This window comes from Marmota flaviventris, chromosome 13 (genome assembly GCF_047511675.1).
Source record: "Marmota flaviventris isolate mMarFla1 chromosome 13, mMarFla1.hap1, whole genome shotgun sequence".
Lineage (NCBI taxonomy): Eukaryota > Metazoa > Chordata > Mammalia > Rodentia > Sciuridae > Marmota > Marmota flaviventris.
The window spans coordinates 31,632,566-31,652,081 of record NC_092510.1 but is presented as its reverse complement, the minus strand read 5'-3'; the positions used below and the strand labels follow the sequence as shown (position 1 = coordinate 31,652,081).

Genomic DNA, 19,516 nt, shown 5'->3' with positions numbered 1-19,516 from the left:
TGTGCCTTAGTTATTTTAAAATGCTTTTGTAAAGTATTAGCATTGACATGGAACTTTTTATGAAAATTTGTAGCTTCTTCTAGTGTAGAGAAAATATGTATGTCATGTTTAGTTTTATCTGCTAAATCATTGCCCAAACTAAGGGCTCCAGGCAATCCTGTATGTGCCCTGATATGTCCTATAAAGAATGGATCTTTTCTGTTCAAGATTAGACTTTGTATAGTGGAAAGCAAAGAGAAAACAGTCGAGGAAGGGGAAATCCTACCAGCATCTTCCAGGGATACTATAGCATTAACTATATACTGACTATCAGAAAATAAATTAAATATAGAATCTTTAAACATCACAAAAGCTTGTAATACTGCATTAAGCTCTACCTTTTGAGCTGATTGTTTGGGTACTAAAAATGTAAAAGTTTGATCAGGTGTAACTATTGCTACTGTACCATTATTTGACCCATCAGTGAATATATTTGGAGCATTCATGATAGGTGTTTTTCTTGTCTTGGAAAAATTACAGGATGCAATGACCAAAAAGACAATAAAGGATTAGATGGTAAGTGGTTATCAAATGAAACATTAGATTTGCACATGATTATTGCCCAAGTATTTAACTCATTAGCTAACTCATTAATTTGATCCATAGTATACGGAGTAATAATTTTATTGGGAGAAATTCCAAACACTCCCTTTGCTGCTTTTATTCCTTTTGCGTATTAATTGTCCTACAGCCTCAGGATACCTAGTAAAAATAGTGTTAGGAGAATAAGATAAATGTATCCATAATAATGGACCTTCTTGTCAAAATACTCCTGTAGGAATATTTTTTGTTGGTAGTACAATAAATAATAAAGGCAAACTTATATCAATTCTATCCAAATGCATATTTTCCATATATGTTTCAATGATTTTTAATGCCTTTCTTGCTTCAGGCGTTAACATTTGGGGTGAATTTGGATCTGATGGACCTTTTAGGATATCAAATAAAGGTCCTAACTCTCCTGTTGGTATACCTAGATAAGGCCTTATCCAATTTATGTCTCCTAATAACTTTTGAAAGTCGTTAAGTGATTTGAGTTGATCTATTCATATCTGAATTTTTGGTGGACAGACCATGGTTGAGGATAATAGAACTCCTAAATAATTAATTGGAAAATTTAATTGTACTTTATCTATTGCTATCTCTGGATTATAATTTTTTAATAAGTTTGTAAGTGTGGCATAACATTCTAGCAGTGTGTTTTTAACTTTGTGTGCTAATAATACATCATCCATATAGTGAAATATTTGTATTTCAGGATTTTGATTTCTAAGTGCCTGGATTACTTTGTTAACATAAATTTGACACATAGTTGGGCTGTTAGCCATCCCTTGAGGGAGTACTTTCCATTCATATCTCTGATCAGGACCTTCATGATTCAGTGCAGGGATAGTAAATGCAAAACGTGGACTATCCTCAGGATGAATTGGAATTGAAAAAAAACAATCTTTAATATTTATAACTAAAACATACAGGTTTTTGGCAAAGCAGACAATTGAGGAATCCCTGATTAAGCAGGTCCCATAATAACCATCTCATTATTAATGGCTCTTAAATCTTGCAATAATCTCCATTTACCAGATTTATTTTTGATGACAAAAATGGGAGTATTGTAAGGAGATACGGAAGGTTGTATATGTCCCTCCGCTAATTGTTGTTTGACCAGGTCATGGGCTGCTTGTATCTTTTCTTTAGTCAGGGGCCACTGAGGAACCCATACTGGTCTTTCTGATTTCCAAGTAATTTTGATTGTCTCAGTGACCCCTTCTGAAAATCCAACGCATGTCTGTCCGTTCCTTTATCTATTTGTATTGGTGCTGCTATACTTGTTTTTGTTCTTCTAATCTTTTTCCTTTCCTAAAACCTTGTCTAGCCATAATAGTGGGTGCATTTGGATTGATGTTATTTGTTAATGTTAGTCCTAATTGATCTAGGACATCTCGTCCCCATAAATTTACGGGAAGATGATCCAATACATATGGATTTATAGTTCCTTCACATCCTTCAGGATCCTTCCAATCTAATACCATTGCACTTCTATGGGGATTAGTCACCACTCCTAGGCCTCGAAGCATTTGAGTGGCTTGTTGTAATGGCCAATGTTTTGGCCATTCTTGATGAGAGATGATGCTAAGGTCTGCACCTGTATCCAGTAGTCCATTAAATTCATGTCCTTGAATATTTAGTTTTAGCATGGGGCGAGAATCTAAATTTAAAGAAAGCATAGCCCAATCTACACCTGTGGAGCCTAATCCCCTGGAACCTCTTTCTACAGTACAACTGGAAAATTTGTCATGTAGGCTGGGTATTATTAGTAACTGTGCTATTCTATCTCCTGGTGAAATTACTGATATACCCTTTGGAGAACTGGCTACAATTTTTATTTCACCTTCATAATCGGATCAATTACCCCAGGACTTATCATAAGTCCTTTTAGAGTAGAAGAACTGCGTCCCAATAATAAGCCTACTGTTCCTTTGGGAAGAGGTCCTTTTACCCCTGTGGCAATGATTTGAACTCCCATCTCTGGAGTTAGTACTGTTCTGGCGGAGGCACAGATGTCCAATCCTGCACTTCCTCTGGTTTGTCGAGTGAGGGATTTAATGGACAATGTGTCCTGGGCACTACCCTGATGGGGTTGCTGTGTTCTTCCTTTGCTCCGTATATTTGTGGTCATGGGCCCCAGAGCATTGGGCCCCCCTGTCCATTTTTTGGCAATGGAGCCCGATGCCTTTCTCCACGATATCGTGGATAGACACCTGGTCCTTGTTCGTATTTTGATAATGGAGTACCCTCTATGATGTTTTGAGAACGGCATTCATTAGCCCAATGTCTCCCTCTACGGCATCGTGGGCAAATACCCGGTATTCTACTCCTTTGATACCTAGTTTTGTTAAACCCTCCTCCTATGGGGCAATTCCTTTTAAAATGTCCTGTTTGTTCACAATTATAGCATGTTTTTGGCCTGGCAGCTAAAATCTGTTGTACTGCAGCTGCCACAACTTGCCCTTGTTCATTAATGTCTCTACATAATTTAATATATGTGTTTAAATCTTCATGTTTCCGTGGTCTAATGACTTCTCTGCACCAACAATTCGCTTGCTCATAAGCCATTTGTTTTATTAATGGCATTGCTTGTTCTGTATTCACAAAAACTCTGGTAGCTGTTTGAATAAGCCTATCTACAAATTCAGCGTAAGGTTCATTAGCTCCTTGTATTACCTTAGATAATTGACCTTGTAAACTCCATGTCCTTGTAAAGTCTTCCATGCCCTAACCGCATCTATAGCGATTTGTGAGTATACGCCAGGATCATATGCAATTTGTTGCTGCTGATCCTCATAAGGTCCCTTTCCTAACAACACATCTAGATTTCTCTGAGGATAACCAGCTGCTGCATTTCGCCTAGCCGTCTCCTTGCAAAATTCCTCATTGGCAACCTTCCATAACAGGTATTGTCCTCCATTTAGCACAGCTTTACACATATTAGCCCAATCTGCTGGCGTCATGTTCAAGTTGGTAATGGATTCGACCATGCTTACAGTGAAGGGTGCTTGAGGACCATAGGTTGTTACAGCCTCTTAAACTGATTCAGTGTTTTGTAATTTAAAGCATGGTGAATTCACTGCCCTCTTGCCTGCTCAAATACAAGGCTTGTTAATATTTGAGATCCTGTCTCAGGATCCCATCTATCAACTGTGGGGGTTGGGGGCCTCCCAGCATATGGAGGTGGCGTTGTTGGTTGGACACTTATGCCCTCTGGTGATAGATAGGTGTTAGTAGCAGTCTCCTGTAGAGGTGGCACTGTTGGTTGGACACTTATGCCCTCTGGTGATAGAAAGGTGTTAGTAGCAGTCTCCTGTAGAGGTGGTGCTGTTGGTTGGACACTCACGCCCTCTGGTGATAGAAAAGTGTTAGTAACAGTCTCCTGTTATAACTTTTCCCCTGATGGCTTTTTCTGTTCTAAATTTTCTTCCTCTGTCTGACTTGCTCGAGAGACCTTCTCTTTTACTTGAATATTTCTACTATAACTATAATACAACCCAACAAGATAATGCCAAACAAAACTGAAACAGAGTGAAACAAAATTGGAACAACAGAAAATCATTATAGCCTTTCTATCCTCCTGAAATGTCCATCCGTCCTTTCTCCCTATTTGTTCCTCAGATGTGAGCGGTTTTTTTTCCATCTTACACATCTCCAGGGACAGGCAACTTAAAACAAAAGTGAAGCAAAACAAAAGAAGAATCTTAAAATGGCTACCCATCCTCTCGCCCTGCCCTCAGGGGCGAGCAGTTTACCTTATCACTTACCCTCAGTTGTTCCCCTTGCAGGCCACCAAATGCTACAGTCTGGCTGGGCACAATTCAGGAGCCACTTGTCAAAAGAAATGAACTTTATTTTTAGAACACACACCACACCACACAGCTCTTCAGGAATTCCCTCAGAGCCCAACCAACTGCCACCACCAGCTTGCCACAAGCCTCTCAACCTCCCCCACTCCTCCTGCTCTTGAGGCCGATTGGCTGGGTTGCGTGGGCGGAGCCAAAAAAGTCCCCCAATGAGCAGCTCCATGGTGTGAAAGGGCGGGGAAACAGCCCAATGAGCATCACCACAGAGGAGCCAATCAGTTGGCAGCCAGAAGTTTGCTGGGGCCACTGTGAGCCAAGCATCAGCTGGCAGCTGGAAGTTTGCTGGCAGCTGGAAGTTTGCTGGGGCTCCTTTGGCTGTGGCTCTCAACAGTTGCTCAATGGTTCAATCCCAGAACTGGAAAAAAAAAGCAATATTTACATGAGTTAAGGGATACATAAATACTAAAATAAATATGGCAGCTTACTTTGAAAAGACCAGAAGTTTGCTAGTGGAAGTGGCTTTCACAAGGGTTGCAACTTGTGAGTTATTGTCAAGTGTAAAGGGAGGGTCATTGTAATTCCAGCTGGGAATGAGTGTTGCTTTCTAGCTTACTTGGGGAGTGAGGCAGGGCCTGGAGATGAGATGTTCACATTCCTATGTTGGTTGACTTAGTGGGATGCAGTTTTCTGCAGTCATCTAGTGTTTCTCATGAATCAAATCACACACAAGGAAGCCTCAAGTTCATGTTATGTTCATTCTGTAATATATCCATCATGTTAGAACAAATTTGAGATTTCAAAATAAGTGTTGCGGAAAAATTGACTGCGCAATGATTCTTTTAATATTTTCATATCTATAGCTCACCTTGTTCTTGTCAGCACCCTGGATAGCAGGGAAGCAATTGTCTGATCTTTTGATTCTTTGTTGGAAAATCCTGAGCTGTTAAAACCCATGTAGTAACTGAGCAAACCTGTGCCAGACCTGCTCAGGTCTATTTGAGTCCTGGGAAAGTATGCTTTCTTTTGAAAAGCAGCACTCTCATGAATATGGGTGTATCTGGCCCCCAAAACGTGGGCAAGTCCACAGAGACAGATCGCAGAGGCTGCTTGGAATACCAGCCACCTGATTTGCTTTTTAGACACTTCAATTCAACGTTTTATAAAGTATCTTCTAGATGCCATACTTCCTCTGGTCTTATTTTCTCTGTAATACATGCTTAATGCTTGTTTAATTTAGATTGTGGTGTCTTTCAAAAGCTAATGTGCGCGACAATGCAAGAATGTTGAGAGGTGAAATGATAAGATTAGCTGGAGTGATATCATTTCATTAATCCACTTGATTGGAAGGTAACTGTAAACAGCTACACTGTGGCTGGGGGAGGTAGGTCACTGGGGGCATGTATGTATTTAAAATACATATATATGTTTTTATATATTTATATATTTAAATATAAACATATATTTATATGCATGTATATATTTACATATAAATATATACATGTATATATTTAAAATACATATATGTGTTTTCATATATATTTATTTATATATTTACATATATTTGTCCTTGGTGAACAGAGCTCTCTCTGCTTCCTGTTTACCATAACTTGAGCTCCTCCCACCACCTTTTCACCTTGATGTCCTGCCTCATTTTGGGCCCAGAGCAATGGGAGCCTGCTGTCTGTAGACTAAGATGTCTGAAATCTTGAACTTAAAATAAACTTTTCCTTATTGAAAATTGTTCTTTTCAGGTCTTTTGATCACAGCAATGAAAAAATCTGACTAAACAAATGTTTAAACATGATATGTTTTCTTCATTGTATGATTCTGAAAACTTGGCTATAAGAAGTCAGTTTATAATTTTGGACATGGCTTTATTGAATATTTTTAATGTGTAGAATGTTTTAGAAATTATTTTCAACTAATCTTCCCAGCCCCAGAGGTCATGTCAAATATCAGGGTGTTTGACAAGGCCTGTCTAGTAACTGTTCTCCATTTCCAGAAGGCTGGTACCTGAATTTAAGAAAAGAATAATGATGAAGGGTGCAATTTAAACAGACTTTGCCCTCAAGCATTATTCAATGTGGAAAATAAAATTATATTCTTCTGGTGACTTTACACAGTCTGTTTTCTTTTGAGAATGTTAACATTTTTATCAAGCACCGTTTATGGTCAAAGCAGTGGTCACTGTCATGAGAGACAGAAAAGGGTGAGACATTGTCCTTGCTATCAAGGAACTGCTTTGAGGGTTCTGGTTGATGGCTGGGGATATTCTTTATCATTGTGTTTGTGTTTATATGCCAGAATATGGGTGGGCTCACATCCATAGGTTAGTAATGAGACAGTCCTGCCTGGTATTGGATAAATCAGCGGGTGCGAGTCGGTTTCTGATCACAGCATATTATAAAGTCACGAGTTTATCATGGATACTTAGAAGTATCTTACACAAAACTTCTGCACTTATCCTTTATCTTTTAAGGTTTATTTTGTGTATTAAGAAGAAACTTAATTATAGCCATTTGTTGTAGGGTTTTGTCTGTAAAAGCACAGATTTCAGGACCATCCAACTGATGATAGTGTTTCACCTGTGGAACCACACACAACCAGGTTTGAAATTTCTTTCTTATCATGACAGAGGTGCCTCTGGAACACATGGGTCATGTGTTGTCTGGCTCCTGAGAAGAGAAGAAAAGCCCATGCTGTCTCTTTTTGTAAAGTTATTTTCATAATCAACCAAACAGCAACCACAATGATTATCTTTATCAGATAGAACAAATTACATAGACTGTGTGGCTTAAAAAATAAACATTTATTTCTCACACTTATGGAGTTTAGAAACCCAAGGTCAGGGTGCCAGTGTGGTTGGGGTCTGGTAGGGCTCTCTTCCACATTGCAGATAGCTGATGTCTTGTATCCTCATGTGGTGGGAAGAGGGCTAGCAATCTCTCTGGCCTCTACTTATAAGGGCACCAATCTCATTCATGAGGGCCCAACCTTGTTACCTAACTGCAATCATTTACTTCATGATGGCATTTCACTTGATGACAGATGACCTATACTGGTGGTCCCATAATATTATATGGAGTAATGACATCGTTATCATCTCAATTTGTGAGTGTATGCCATGATATTTGCACAATGACAAAATAGCTTAACAATGCATTTCTCGGCATGTATCCCTTCAGAATTGGTCCCTGTTGTTTAGCAACACATGACTGTACAACCTAAAGCCTCCACCTCCATATACCATCATTGAGCATTAGACTTCAACATACAATTTTTTTTTTTTTTTTTGGCAGGGGACACACACATTCATCCAGCAACCATGACCAAATAAAGTTAAAAAATTATAATATATTTAACATGTTCATATTATCCATTTTGATGAATTTTTGTTTTTTTAAACACATACATAAGCACTAATGTGATTACTATGAGTATATAAATACTTAGGAATAATGTTAAAACTTAAATTTAAAGCCCTTCTGACTGTGAGGCCAAAAGTGTTTCTTTTCTTTCCCTCAACCCCATTTTCTTTATAGTATGATTTTTCTGTTTTAAGCACTAATTGCTTTCAAGGGATTAAATACCAGGTCAGTAAGTGTGTTCTATGTCAGTTAGTACTAAGCTCTCCATTTGTTCTCTCTCTCTTTCTCTCTTGCTTTTTTTTCCCCCCCAAAGAATTGTTAAGAGAGAAGGAAAGAAAGTACTTTAAAATAAACATTCAGACTGCCAGAATCTGATATAAACTTCAGCTTCAATTTTATATGGGGTAAAAATTGAGAAGAGCTAGGGTACTCTGATTTTATTAATAGCATAAATTCCTTGCTTTTCAATGACTCCAAATGATTAATAAGTGAGACTAAAATATCTTATTCTTTCTTATTAGAATTTAAAAATTTAAGCCTGCTTTGAGTCTCTAGGTTATAAGATATAGCTTAGATTCATTTGTCTTAAATATGCTTGCAGACCAAGAAAATTCAATGTCCCCTCCATCTGTATGCTGTTAATCTTAACCCACTTCTACCTACCTCTTGTTTTGTTTTATTTTCTCAGGGAAGCAAAAAAATTTGTGAGTGAAAATGAAGGAGCTCTTGGGAAGGGAAAAGGAAAGCAGTGGTTTGCCTTTAAGATGATGATGAGTAAGGTAAGAATATTCATTCAGTCTGCTTTGTGCTATATTGACCCCAAGGGGGAGAACGTTGCTTCTGTTCTAAGAAGGTGAAAAACTATCTTACAGTTTATATGTATAATGCATAGATATATACAGCACATGCAAGTGTATTGTGGTATTAAAATTTGTGGAAGGGATTAAAATAGTATCCTTAGAGGAGTGAAAATAGAAAATAAGTTGAGAAACACTGATTTATAACAAAAGACTTATAATATTTTATCACCTCCAAGTATAAAATACTTTCCATTTTAATTTTCTGGAAGTTAAGAGGTCTGATCAAGATTTCTTTTTTAAAAATGTCTGCAAATTGCAGGACCATATAGCTTTTCTGTATCAAGAACATCAAACATGTACGTTGGATAAAAAATAAGAAAAAATTATATACTGATAAAATATTGATTTTGGAGAAAGGGAAAGATAAATGTTTATTTGTATTACTATGCAGCAGGCACTGAATTGAATTCCTCTGTAAAGTTATAGTCAATACTCACAGTAAAGTAGGTTCATAAGTATTATCATACTGTCTTTTATAAATGTTATACCAACTGTAAACTAAATGAATTTCATTTGTGAATAAAATTCATATATCTTGATTTTCATATATTTATATATATATACACACAAATAATATATTAATTTATTTTGCTTTATAGTTTTTATATAAGTGTCATTACAGTGTTTCTGCTTTTGTTTTCAATTTGTTGCATGATTAGGATAATGAGCAGGGCTCATGTTACTGTGGGAGTTTAGTTCATTTTTATCGATGTGTTCTATTTTATGAAGATGCTGCAATTTGTTTATTGATTCATTCTATTGTAGATGGGCATTTGGGCTGTTTCTAGTTGTGAGTAACCTTTCAAACTTTAGACTTACACTGCTGTTATTTAGGCTTGTTTTGCTTGCTTAGTGTTCACATTATCCCAGCATAAGTACACATATACAAAATGATCTGCCCATTCTGTTTCTTCCCAGTGGTCCCTTGACCATGGATAATGCTGTGGAGTAAAATAGAAGGAAGATTTTTAGTAAGCTGATTTGTTTCTTCCTTCCTTTCCTGTGACACCATTTCTTTCCATTTAGCTGACTGTTCTGCTTCTATCAGAATGAAACGTCCCATGTCATAGAACTTACCATCCTGTATTGAAATCTCTATTTATATACAGTTTACTCTAGAAGAGGAAGTGCCTTTCAAGGCAGAAACTGTGTCTTATTAGTATCTCATTAATTCCTTCATGCAATAAATATTAATTAAATACACACCATGTGCCAATCACTTTATTATGGGTTAACTCAGTCCCTTCTCTCTTATTGTTGGTAGAATTAAACAGATCTTATGAATGGTCAGTATACTCTCTCTAAAATTGGAGATCAACAAATATTGTTTTTAATTTTTTTTTTTTTTTAAATTAAACTGACCTGGGGATAGTGGGAAACAGGGAAGCAAAGGGGAAACCTACTGTTATCCATTTTTACAAAAAAGTAGTATTATGTGAGAGCTTTCCAAACTCATTGTCTTGTGAAGATTTGGGCTGGGAATATACATTTTGACGATTGAAGGAGCTGGGCTTTACTACTGTACTTGACTCCCTTTTCAGAAATGGGCAAAATTCCTTCGTGATTTTGAGAATTTCAAAGCTGCTTGTATCCCATGGGAAAATAAAATCAAGGCGATTGAAAGTAAGTGTTCATCACATCTCATTAGATGAAAAAATTGCCCTAGATAAAAGTCTGATACCTTTCTCAGTTTCTAGACTCTTAGAAAGATGAAAAATACACGAAAATATAACTTACTCCTTTGATTACTGTGAAGATTTGTGTTAGTCTGCTTTCCGTTAATGTGAAAAACACCTGAGATAACCAACTTGAAAGGAGAAAAGGTTTATTTTGGCCCAAATTTTCTAACTTTTCAGTCAAGGGTCACTTGTCCCTATTACTTTGTGGCTGTGGCAACATAGTACATCATGATGGGAGTGCATGGCTGAGGAGGCTGTTCACCTCATGACAACTGGGAATCAAAGAGAGAAACAGGAAGGGGATGGGTCTGACATCCCCTTCTAAGACCTGCCTCCAATGGCCTTAGTTTCTTCTACTAAGCCCAACATCCTAAACATCCCATCACCTCCTAACAGCACTGTGGGCTTGGGACCAAGTCTTTTTTTTTTTTTTTTAATTGATTTTATTTTTTAACACATAGGTCTTTGGGGGATATTCCAGATCTAACCTATACCAATTTGCTTTGACTTACCAAAGACAACACTAGAGACCCCACTTTCATTCCTGTATTAGACAAATCCTCCCCATTGTGAACTCATTTTCTCAGACAGGGAGATCAGTATTGTACATAGCTACATTGAGTCCTATCATAGGCAAGGCAGTGGTCTTATTTTGGCAGTGAACAGGAAAATACATATCCTCATGAATGTTAGACAACGGTCAAAATAAGCAAAGTTTAAAAAGAGTAAAGAAGACTTAAAAACCTCACTTTCAAGCTTGTGAAGAAGAATAAAAAATAGCCATTCAGAAATTTGCTCTGTGGATATTCATAGTACATTTTCATTTTGTACAATGTTCATAATGTACAATGAAGGCAGGTGAATGTACCCAGTCAAAAACCTCCTTAGTACAATGCTCTTCTTGGCATAGAATAAGGAAAATAAAAAACAATGTTGTCAACAAATAATAAATCATTTAAAAGTAATAATATATGTGAAGAAAAATGGATGAATTTGAAACAAATTTGCACACGATCTTGCCGTAATCCGGTTCCTAAAGATTTTGACTAGGATCTGATCTTCCTTCATACTTTTTCAGATTCTAGGCAGATTTTCCTCCTGGTTAAATGTGGTGTTACCTAATTAGAATGGAGGCTCCATAGGGAGATAACACAGCTGATGACTGTTTCTCACATGATTGGACATATTTTAGAAGTGGCTGTCTCTCAATTCTCTGATTTTCATTATTAAATATAATGAGTAAAACACATCAGCTTACTAACTGCACCCCTCTCACAAATTCTTTGGCCCACCTCTTTTTTTTCTTTATTTTCCTCCTTAACACTGTCCCTATCTAAAAGGCTATGAAATCTAGCATTTTAGATATATTTTGTAGCACACCAAATTTAACCTCTAAAAATAATTTCATTTCATTTTATTTTATGCCCATTTTCTCCAGTAGACATGAAAGCAGGTATTTTGTTTTGTTCATTCCCGGATTCCACTTGGCACTTAATAATAATGTTTTGAATAAAAGTGTAGACACATTACCCAAGTGCCTCCCATTCTAGGTTGTAGACAAAGAAATTTTAGACACATCAGAAGAGAGATGTCATGGAATCCTTAGGTTTCAATGCTACAGCTGAAATATGTTACCTAGAGATGCACTGAGGAACAGAAGGCCATTTGGAGCGTTAATATTCTGATCAATATATGTGGCAAGAACTCCAGATTTGGTCCTTGCTTTGCCACAGATTAGCTGTTCAACTTTGATCTAGGTATTTAGTCCTTCTAGGCCTTAGTCTACTGATTTATGAAATGATAGGTTTGAATTTCAATCAGTTATGAGATATATCCTGAGGAATTTATAATTTGTACATATAGTAAAAAATCAAACTTTGAAAATTATTTAGTTTTAAAGCACACTAAACCAGATTCCAGCCCATTCTGATAATGAGTTCTGCTCATTTGTTCCAGGAGCCAATCTGGTATGGGATAGAAACAGATGGGATTATTTTATTGACCAAAGATGCACACAGGAATGTGTTACATATGATCATTATCTATCTTGAGTGTCAGTAGAAAAGACATTGAGAAATACTCAATAATTCCTTCAATTATCGTCTCTCTTCCATTTTCCTCCATGGAACGTGCAAAAGTCAAGCCGGACAAGCAATTAAGAAAATGTGTACTTTTTTTCTTTTTATGTGTAATTTATTATTTGCTTAGGTTGACTTTGTTGCTGTTCATGATGTTTTTCCTCCAATGTGAAGAGTCAACCCTTTTTTTCTATTCTGTCAACCATCACCAGAACCACCAAGTATCAGTATGAGTCAGACATTCTAAAACATTATTCTTTCTAATCTTCCTTAGGCCATCAGTGTGCACACTAACTTTCCTATTATATAGCTGCAGTTAAATAACTGTCTTGGAATTAGTGAGTAGCAGAGGAGAGGTAGAAGGCACAGTCTGTCAAGGTTCAAGATTATGCAGTTTTTTTTCCTTTGAGGGAAATTTTATAAGCTTTTTTTTTCTTTTTTAAATATGTTTTGTACCAGTTACTAGAGAGGATTTTACCAGGTCAATAACAGGACAAGTAGTTACAGATTTCCTTGATAGTTACCCTATTTGGGGAATTAATTTGCATCTTCTCATGATTTTACTTTTGAATGAATTATTTCGTTATATATTTCATGATGTAAGATGCTAATGTACTAAGATATTAGTGATAGTCATAAGCAGACCATATGCTTTTGAACTATTGCATCAGTCAGAAAGTATAAAATCTAATGAAGATTATGTTACTAGAGCCCCCAAGTATCTCTTATAAAGTATTTACCAAAGCTAGGGAAAGTGTGTATCTGTGATTGGACTTTGAAGCTCAACTGAATGGAAAATTAGAAGAAATGGGGTTGAGGACTTTTTGATCCATTGGTGCTATACTTTGGACAATCTTTTTCATCTCTGGCCCTCAATTTCTATATTCAGGGTTTCAGGTAAAATCTGGGGTTTGATTAGTTATTATACAAGGTCTATTTCAGCCCAGTATTCCATGATGTTGAGTTTACAATCAGTTTTAGATGTATAGTTAGGCATTAAAATATCTTTATACTTCTGAGTGATAAATTAATGAAAAAATACAAACGGAACACAAATTTTACTAATAGAAGTCTGTTTAATTATCTTCTCAGATTCTTTGAGTTTGAGAATAAAGTTGATTGAATATCTACCTTAATTATAAAACATGTATTTAATTGTAAACTAATATAAGTGTTTTTCTTTAAAAATAAATGACCTTTAATCATAGAAAAGCTTCAGAAATATTATTAATTCCTTTTAAGTGTCAGTATTATATAATATCTCTGTTTTAGTCATCTTTTTCATTGCTGTGACTAAAGGACCCGACTAGCACAATTATAGAGGAGGAAAACTTTATTTGAGGGCTCACAGTTTCAGAGGTTTTAGTCCATGGAATTCTGACTCTATTCCTCAGGGTTCAAAGTAAGACTGAACATCACAGAGAGGGTGGCGGAGGAAAGCAGCTTACATCAAGGTGACCATGAGGCAGAGAAAGATGATTCCACTCTCTAGATACAAATATATACCCAAAGCTATGCCCCAATTCCCACCTCCTGCAGCTACACCCAGCCACTTCAGTTAATCCCATCAGAAATTAATTCACTGATTAGGCCAAGGCTATAACCCAATCATTTCTCCTTCAAACCCTCTTGCATTGTTTCAGACATGAGCTTTTGGGAGACACCACATCAAAATCATAACAATCTCTTTTAGTTTTCAGAATAAGTTTGACATTATTGAATAATTTATCACATGCTATCGAAAAGCCTACCATGTCTGAGGTGTTCCTAGATACTATGGCTACTGACAAAGATTAGCAAATACTCTACCTTCACTGATCTCACATCAAATGTGTTAATACATGTTAATATATGTATGACAGATCATAAAATGTGAATAAACAGTGAAGATGATTAAGGATTTCAGAAGTGGCATGTTTGAAGTTGCCTTCTACTTCCATCAATCTTTCTAATCCACCTGCCCTCACTCTCTAAATAATATTTTTAAATGTGACTTTAATGGAGACCCACATGACCAACCTTCACTGAGTTCCCCTGACCCATATCTGGTAGTTGAATTCCAAGAGAGGAATTCAAATTAGACTGGAACTCATGCTGTTACCATCTTGATTGCAGTAAGACCTGGATTTCTTTATAATCATGGACAAGGTACTCACTTGTTGACTCTAAACTTTTTCTTTTTCACTTAAACATTGATTTGATAATTCCTGCCACAGAGGATGCTGTGAAGTTCTGCATCACACAGGAATGCCATGGGTGCTACCAGCCAGCCTTGAAAATGAGTCAATGCCTAAAATCCCGGCTTACCCTCCACCATCCACATTATTAACCACATTGCTTGCTTATTTTACTGACAAACCTGCATGAAAATATAATCCATACCCACCCTGATGTTGACATGACTACTAAAATCATAACTGAATGTTTTCAAATTGGAGATTATAAATTTTTCTCAGAATAAAAATCTACCTTTTTTGAATAGTAGATCACAGCATCAGAAATACGGTATGACAGATTTATTTCTTAGACTAGAAATAGCTTCCGATAGACAAACCAGAGAACAGAATTTAAACTTTGTTTTTCTCTACTGGCCCAAGGACTCTAGAAAATACAAATCAAATTTGTCAAATTTAGTTCTCTACCCCAGACTCATTTGAAAAAATGTGCTTCATATCCGAGCCTAAGAAAATGATATTTATGTTTTACTCATAATATTATTTATGTTTAACTCATTAATTGGTCTTTTCCCATTTAGATACGCTCATATTTATCTGCTTGTCTTATTACCCATCTGTTCAAGAGGAAATTATATATGATGACAGACTACAAATTACTTTGCCTAAATAATAAATAACCAGAGGGAGAGGTGAAGCTTTTACCAAGGAAACAAGAAATTCATGAGCAAGAATATGCATAAACTTATTTCTCACTTTAATACATATCAAAGACTCTTTTAATACATTAATAATTTACTATAAAAGCAGCATTTATCAGTTGGGCTAAAGAAAAAAAATTGGTCCTTTATGAACACCATTCAAAGAAATTCATTTTCTTTTGTGAATTAGAATAGCCTTAGTTAATTGATGGATATTAGCTGTAGCTCTTCTGTCAGAAATGTACATTCTACATTTATTATAAACATCATATTTTAAAAAATAATTTAACTAGAGTTATACTTATAGGGGCCAAAATATTGTGATAAGAGAGATCAAACCCTTGTAGATGTGGAGTCAAATACTTGTAGATGAAGACCATCTAGCTCAGAACCCTGGCTCCATTGTTGACTACCTATGCAACCAAGTGGCCCAAGTCTGTACAAAATGAGAGTACAATAGTTTTCACTTCATAGGGACTTGATGATGATTAAATAAGTGAATACATGAGATAAAATAGGTTTCTGAAACAAAGATTTGTTAAATGTAAATTATTATTAATCAAATCTTGGTTCAATTAACTGCTGTGTTTAAGTTTTTGTTTTGTGACCAATATAGTAGGATTAAAAATACTTAACCTCATCAGGTTCCAATGGCATTAAATGAAGGGTTGCTGGCAAGGATTTTAGTGCACTTATTTGGCCATCAAGATAAAACTATTATATACCCATTTTTTTTTCTTTGCGAGAATAAATCAGTTTTTATCTCAGAATTGAGCATGTGCAAATGGTTATTCTTTTTATTCATGCTCTGTCAGCCACATTATATAAAGTTTTTCTTTTTAGGGAACATCAGTTTTTATTAATAACCTCTGGTAGGATAGAAGTGCTAGAATAAATGTGAATTAATTGGGAAGATTTTTTTTTCCCTTTGTGTTGAGGTGGGAAGAGGTCCTATGAAATTTGACATCAACCATGATTTATTTTCCCTCATCTTTGTCTTGTTGTTGTTCTTATCCCTCGGCCACTTGTTGGTTGAATGTAGAAGAAGCATTGTCTTCTGGATTGTCTCTTTGACTTGTGTCTGCATTGTTCATAAAATCATTCTAGTTTTAATGAAATCTGTTTTATTGAAATTCATTTTCTTCACACTTAGGATTCTGTAAAGAATCTACCTTTAAACAAAATAGTTATGAAGCCATTTTCTATCCCTAAAACTGATGGTTGGAGGCTTTGGACTCTGAAATGTATTTTTTTCCCATAATGAATATGTGTGTTGGAGGAGGGGATATTTCCTGAAACATCTTCATTTACTTCTGTATTTAGCATTAAGTATGTTTAAAATATGTGCTCAAAGAAACTCACTTGCCAGGGATTGTGTAATGAGTTCTGAGAGAGTGATAATTAGAGAGCAAAGGAAGAAAGGAAGGAGGGAACAGAAAAAAAGGAAGAGGATGGAGGGAAGGAAGGAAAAAAAGGAAGGAAAAAAAAAGAGAAAGGATGGAGGGAAGAGGAGGAAGGAATAAAGGGAGGGAGGAAAGGGAATAATGAAGGAATAAAATAAATAATGAAAGATCCACATCCTGTAATTGCAACTCTGTACCAAAGGATCTTACATATTTCCAGAGAAAAATGCCCTAGCTACAAGATGGAGATTCTCCTCCAGTAAATTAGTAATTTAACTGTAATGATTGACAGATTGGAAGTCCTCAGCTTTCAAAAAGGCATAAGGAGTAAGCCTGGCTGAGTAGTCCTAGGGTAGTGGTTACCAGAGAACATAACTAACAGCCATGAAATGATATGAATTCACCAGGAGCCAAAGGTACAATCAGATATCCTAGGAAGGTCAGGTTTGCTTCAGAACTTTTGCAGAGGGACCAGTGCACATGGTTGCAGCATCTGGAGGCAGAGGTGTATCAAAACTATATACTCTTAGAAATCTTATCAAATATTATACCCCTCTATAATGTGAAAAGAATGAAACATCTCTTTTTAGCTTAAAGAAAAAACAAATACCCATACTTCAAAATCATACGTTTCTTCTAAAATGTCCATTTAGAGATTAAACTCTTTGTAAGTTTCTAAAAAAATCTGCTACTATACTATGGGAAAAAGTAAAATGGCACCTACAAACTAAGTTCCAGATGTGGAAGTATAATTCATGTGAGTTGTTATAGTTCAGTTATGTGATGTTCCTCAAAAGTTCATGTGTGAGACAATGCAAGAAAGTTTAGAGGTAAAATGCTTGAATTATGAGAACCTTAGCCTAATCAATTCATTGATTCACTTGAATGGATTAATTGGGTGATAGCTATAGGTAGGTAGGGAGTGGCTGGAGGAGGTAGATCACTGGGAATGGACCTTTGGGGTATATATTTTGTTCCTGGTAAGCAGCGCTCTCTCTGCTCCCTGGTGGCCATGTACTGATCATTCATGATGTTCTGCCTCACCTTGGGCACAGAGCAAAGGAGCTGCTATCTGTGGACTGAGACTTCTGAAACCATGAGCACCAAATAAACTTTTCCTCCTCTAAAATTGTTCTTGTGAGGTCTTTTGGTCACACCAGCAAAAAAGTTGACTAAAATGTTAGACCACACGAACCTTCCTTCTCCTGTGATAATGATGCCCCACTAGACATTTTTCAAAACCAGAGGGATCAAGATAAATGTGGGTCATTGCAGGGGATTTACTGAATGAAACAGGACAAGGGGGCGTGAGGGGGTGGCTGAGGCTGTTCATGGTTTTTTCTTGGGTCTGGAAATGGTAATTGGAAAGATTGGAAAAGCTAGCAACTTGAGAAACCCTTAAAAGTGATCCTCAAGACAATTTTGGCTTTTGTAAACCTATCCCATCTCAACCTGAGACTTAAAATTCCTATTCTTGTTTCTTCTTTCATTCTCAGCTTTAAGAGGATGATTTTATTTATTTGTTTTATTTCCCCAGTAAGAATTGGACAGACTGCTTTACTTTTCAGTTTTGGGTGGGTGTGAGTTGACAAAATATTCTTGCCTGTTGTTCTTCAGTTTATTCCCCAACTGTGTTTTTTTTTTTTTTTTTTTTTTTTAAATATCATGCCTATGCCCACTCCTCTTGCCCTACTACTTAACACCTGTCAGTGACTTCTCATCACATTTTAAATGAGATCCTCACTTTTTATATTGCCTTAGCAGGTCCTACACAATGTGGTTTGGCCTCCCTTCAATTCCATCTGTCATGGTTTTCCTTCATTCATTGTACTCCAGCCACACAGGCCTTAGTTTTGTTCCTTAATTGTCCCAAGCTCTTGCCTCTCTTGTTTTTGTTCTTGTCTAGCTCTCTGTGTTGTGGTCTCTTCCTCAGTTCTTGACTCTGTTCTTTTTCTTCACAAAACAACCTGAAGCATCCCTTCTCAATACTTGCAGGACTCTCTGCAGGTCTTAGCTGACTATAAGTATTATATATATTTATATACACAGATAATCTTCATCTATGTGTGTATACACACATATATAAACTATTTGCTCCTTCCATACCTTACTAAAATGAAGTTCTCAAAGCAGCACTTGGTTTATGACCGTGTGCTTCACATTTCCAATAAGTCCTGAAAGGAAATACTTAGTAAAGATGTATGGAGTAAATTTCAGCTTACTGCTGCCAGTAGTGAGGGGCAATCATGCAGAATAGTCTACATGATGACCACTCATAAGGGATGTGGGGAACTTTTTCTGAGAAGGGCATTGTTTGCCTGAAAAGAAGAGGAGTAAGCGATAAGGATTATAGAGGCTATAATTATAACAAATGACAGGCTAGGAAATGTCCTCACCAATTTTTATATATATTTTCTTACTTACCTGTATTAACTGAAGGAGTAAAATCAGCCCTGCAGGTACCAATCACAATTGCTAAGCAAAAGGTAGCTTTCCCTCTGCTGGACCCTGAAGGTGTACGCACAGTCTACACCATTACATCGTTCACACCTCCTCCAGTCTACACCACAGGAAGCATGTCCATCATGATTATCATGAAGAAAGAAGAATGTCACAGCTTATAAATGTGAAAGGGCCAATATGTTTCAGTTTGCAGATTTATTTTGAACAAGAAAGAGCATTTGCTTTGTTTTGTTTTGACTCCCCATTCAACATTTTTATTTTCTTTGAAAATAGGTCAGTTTGGCTCATCAGTGGCCTCCTACTTCCTTTTCTTGAGATGGATGTATGGAGTAAATATGGTTCTTTTTATACTGACGTTCAGCCTGATCATGTTGCCAGAGGTGAGATATGACTTCCAGT

The 19,516-nt window shown here is 36.4% G+C and overlaps 1 protein-coding gene across 1 annotated transcript in view; it reads left to right on the top strand.

Annotated features, from left to right (window-relative positions):
* Positions 1-19,516, top strand: part of Tmc1 (transmembrane channel like 1) — a 186,377-nt gene that overhangs the window by 97,702 nt on the left and 69,159 nt on the right. The window contains exons 5-7 of the mRNA XM_071600427.1: positions 8,448-8,538; positions 10,161-10,242; positions 19,391-19,497. Of these exons, the coding sequence (XP_071456528.1) occupies positions 8,448-8,538; positions 10,161-10,242; positions 19,391-19,497 (280 nt within the window). The remainder of the gene's footprint in view (positions 1-8,447; positions 8,539-10,160; positions 10,243-19,390; positions 19,498-19,516) is intronic.